The sequence below is a fragment of the Nematolebias whitei genome, chromosome 8 (genome assembly GCF_014905685.2).
Source record: "Nematolebias whitei isolate Nwh7 chromosome 8, NemWhi1, whole genome shotgun sequence".
In the NCBI taxonomy this organism is placed as follows: Eukaryota; Metazoa; Chordata; class Actinopteri; order Cyprinodontiformes; family Rivulidae; genus Nematolebias; species Nematolebias whitei.
Window position 1 is genome coordinate 26994639 of NC_056505.1, and position 4315 is coordinate 26998953.

Sequence of the window (4315 nt, forward strand, 5' to 3'; positions counted from 1 at the left end):
GTTAGATAGATAGATAGATAGATAGATAGATAGATAGATAGATAGATAGATAGATAGATAGATAGATAGATAGATAGATAGATAGATAGATAGATAGATAGATAGATAGATAGATAGATAGATAGATAGATAGATAGATAGATAGATAGATAGATAGATAGATAGATAGATAGATAGATAGATAGATAGATAGATAGATAGATAGATAAAACCTTCACTGTATCCTAATATTAGTTTTCAATATTTGCATTTTTTATGTTCGTTGGTACAAGACTAGGCTGCCAGTTTCTCCAGTTTCTTTTTTATATATTTAATTCAGAATAGGTTTAATGTTTCACTCAAGCTGACCACGTTTCTTTTTTAAAACTGAATATATGTCAGATTTATGGACCAGACCAGCTGTACTGTGTTCCCTGATAGAGGCGGGGCAGCTTCTATCTGTGTGATTTATTACAAAAGACAAAGCGTCTCCTCCACGTTCTGCAGCGTTAACCATCCCTGTATCTGAAGAGACCCACAGCACCGTGACACCAGCTCAGTTTGTTGCTGCTGTCACATAGTCTGTTTCAGACATTTTTTGAGAATCCTGCACTTATTGACATGTTGGTGCATTAACAAAATGTACCCAGGAATCCTGGCCAAGAATCCATGGGAGCTGACTTTAAATGTGTATTTACAAAGCAGTAAAATTAAAACTTTCATGTTGATTCCTCTCTTTGGCTCGGCTCGTTTGTACGTTTAGTCTTCGGGGCTCTCAGTTAATCTTCCCACCATAGCAAAACCAACAAACATTCCACATTGACTGAAGGCTTTATGAAACCATCCCATAATTTGAAAAGAGTTATTGTTAGTCTGCCTTATAACCATGTGGCAATTTTATTTTGTTGCATGCAGGGATCTGAGAAGAACCTGCAGCAGTCACATTAAATCAGTGTGAGCTCACCAGTCTGGCAGGGATCCATAAGGTGTGAGTCTGAAGAGGTTCTTGTCTGTTTCCTTACGTTCCTCTCGGTCAGAAGAAGATGGAGGCCCTGTGGATCAGTGGGTTGTTGCAGATCAGTCTTTAAAGTTACAACTGAATAAACAATCCAGCACATTAAGGAGTTTGGTGGATTCACTCACGTTCTGTTGACCACTGATCCGAGTCTTCCAGCTCTGGTTTTGGAAAACAATTAAACAGATTTTAGCCTTTTTATAGCACGGCGGTGTGGCTTGAAACCAGATTTATTTTACAACCTTGTTTAAAAACCAAACATATTTCCAATTTACCAAAGATTCAAAATGTGAAAGAGCTTTTCAAAATAGCTTTTTTAAGAAAACACGAATAATTCTGCTTAGATTTGCACAACATGAAGCCTATTTAACATCCCATATAAGGAAGAGGTATAATTTGGCATGAATTATTGCATGTTTTCCACATTAAGCACCATTTTATGGGCTCAGTTTTATAACGGGTAGAAAACAGACCCATTATTATCTCTAATTCACTGTAATAACTCCTGTTCATCTTTTGCTATTTGTGGGATCTAAGTGAATTTGAGCTGAAACCAAGTGAATTTGAGCTGAAACCCTGTGCACAACAGTAAACTGCACAGTATTCTATTTGTCAGGAATTTATTAATTCAGTTACAGTTTAAGAAGATGGAGCTAACAGTTTTACAGCCCATAATAAGAACCAAATGACTGAGATTTGTTCAGGGCTGAGATAACAAGCTGGGTTACTGTCAGAACTCATAAACAGAACTTGCTGTGGTAATAACTCATTTGCAGGATAAACGGTGCCTGACGTATGGACACAGAGGAACTCCCTCTGCTGTTGAGTTTGTAAGAAGAAGAAGGAGGAGGAGCGTCTTTACCCTCTGGCTTCCTGTGAATCTGCCTGAACATGCTCCTGTACCAGTCCCTGGGCTTTTTCACACTCTGGTGTACAAAGAGAGACATCAACAGTAAATCAACAGGGCCGTGCATGACACCATCTGGAACAGGAGCTGAAGGAGACGCTCTGCCTTACAGATCTGGAGGCGATGGGCATCCCTGTCTCGTCCACCGGTCCGATTCCTGAGAACTTGATGAGCCTCTCCTCCTTGTTTGATGTCCAGCTGCGAGGTAAACTGTCTTGGACTCCGTTGGACAGGCCACCTGCGTTAAAGTCACAAAAGCAAGATTTCATCAATCCTGTTGCTGTTATTTAGGAGTGAGTTTAGTTAAATGATGAAACTGTTTAAGTCTTACAACAAACATTCCAGGTCAGTGCTGTTTTGTTTGCCTCATTGTTTTAACTTGTATTTCAACTTGATTTTCTGTTCTAGCTGATGCACAGTCCCTCAGCTGATACTCCAACTTGAATTTATTTCTGCACTTTCATTTACCATGGTACTTTTTATCACTTTAGGTTTTTTTTTCTTTTATAAATCTAACAGTGAAAATTTAAGTGCTAACAATTTTAAACAGCCAAACATTCAGCAACCTTCAATGGAAAGTTAACTATTCAAGAGATTTGTCCCTTTCAGGGACTTTCTCAACCTTGTTTTCAGCCTAAAGAATGACATGCATAACTTGGTCCTTAAACTACATGCACCCTCATTGCCATTAAACGTTATGCACTAATATGAAGCGTAGATTAGAAAACGTGTGATTTTACTCTGCAACTGTGATGATCCGTAGTATGATCCAAAGCTGGGCGCTGCTGGTCCTTCTCCATTCAGCTCTGACCCCTTCAAGTAAACAGAAATATCCAAATATCAGCGAATTTTTCAAATACTGGCAGAAATTCGGTGCACATGAAGCATGTGATGCTTCAGCTTTCCACAGGGAGGAGCACTTGGCCTCCTGTTTTTTCTGCTCGGCCTCAGCCTTGGTATGAACTGAGGGATGTGTCATACCTTGACAGCTCCAGATGGCAGCCTAGTAGTGTGAAAAGGGCTCAGAGGAGGAGTCGGCAGTCCGGGGGAGATGACCACCTCGTAAGACAGCTCTGGAGATTTCAGGCTGGGGTGTCTTGAAGAAACGTCGGGCTCCCCAGAAAAAGTGATCTGGGAGCCATGGCCGAGCACGTCCGCTGCACTCTGCTGAACACAGGAAATGAGAAATATGGATGAACAAAAACAATGTGTGACCTTTGCTCCTGTCCTGTCCTCCTGTGGGCCCTGAGTAAACAACGCTCTCTGCGAGAGGTCATGTGAAATTGTTAGCGGTCCTGCTATTCTCCAGAGAAAAACGGGCCAATGTGTTGGTGGTGGGGGGTGATGATGGGAGAGGCTGTGATGAAAAGGATTTTTAAGTTATTTAAAGCACAAGCAATGGGAAGTGGGATTACACCCTCTTCTTCATCTCTTTCTCCATAACTTCAGAAAGGCTTCCTTCAAGGTGCAGTGTGTGTGTGTGTGTGTGTGTGTGTGTGTGTGTGTGTGTGTGTGTGCGTGCGTGCGTGTGTGTGTGGTGGTGGTGGTGGTGGTGGGGGGGGGCTCTTAAACAGGAGACGATCATTTAGGAGCTCTTAACCTTCCTGCTTACAGGTCAGGGGATGGAGAAGTTGTTCATGTCTGTTTCAGAATCCAGCAGTTTTCATGGTGATGCTTTTTCAAGATGGCCAGTCTAACCCCACCACTCCTCCTGACCCACTAGAATCAGGTGCTTTGGTCCTCTCTGTGTGGGTGCCAGGGGTCATGGGAACGACCCCGTGCCTCCTGGTAACAGTCCCTCTGTTATCTGCACCAGAGACACGTTGCTGTGACACACCGACTCTAACACGGTGAAGAGTTTTCCCTTTCTTTGGCTTGCTTTTGATTTTGCCAGTTTTGAACTCGTTTTTTTTCCAGGTGTTAACAGCTGAATGTAGTTAAAAATGAAATTAGAAGCAGCTTTACCTGAGTCTGCATGAGATCTGCTGTGGTCTTCCAGAGACAGTTGTCAACCTCTTGTTCCCAGCATCAATGATCTGCAGAAACACACGTTTAGATTAAATAAAAATTAACTTTTTGACCATTTAAATGTTTTGGACTCGTATGATCATATGAAGGGCGGCACGGTGGTACAGCTGGTGGTGCTGCCGCCTCTCAGCAAGAAGGTTGCCAGATCAAACCCTGGTTGGGGGCCTTTCTGGGTGGAATTTGAATGTTCTCTCTCTGCATGTGTGGGTTTCCTCTCACAGACCAAAAACATGCATGTTAGGCTGACTGGTGACTCTAAATTGTCCCAATTAGTAAGAGAGTGAATTGTTGTTTGTCTCATTAGTGTCTATTTGTCCCTGTGATGGACTTGAGACCTGTCATGGGTGCCCCGTGCCTCTCGTACAGTGATAGCTGGACATGGGCAC

At 42.4% G+C, this 4315-nt stretch overlaps 1 protein-coding gene across 1 annotated transcript in view; it reads right to left on the reverse strand.

Annotated features, from left to right (window-relative positions):
- Positions 1-3938, reverse strand: part of sorbs3 (sorbin and SH3 domain containing 3) — a 111337-nt gene extending 107399 nt beyond the window's left edge. The window contains exons 1-7 of the mRNA XM_037681122.1: positions 3867-3938; positions 2883-3068; positions 2642-2714; positions 2012-2139; positions 1857-1920; positions 1123-1155; positions 944-1031 (exon numbers count right to left, since the gene is read on the reverse strand). Of these exons, the coding sequence (XP_037537050.1) occupies positions 944-1031; positions 1123-1155; positions 1857-1920; positions 2012-2139; positions 2642-2714; positions 2883-3068; positions 3867-3878 (584 nt within the window). The 5' untranslated portion in view covers positions 3879-3938. The remainder of the gene's footprint in view (positions 1-943; positions 1032-1122; positions 1156-1856; positions 1921-2011; positions 2140-2641; positions 2715-2882; positions 3069-3866) is intronic.
- Between the last annotated feature and the right edge of the window lie 377 nt (positions 3939-4315).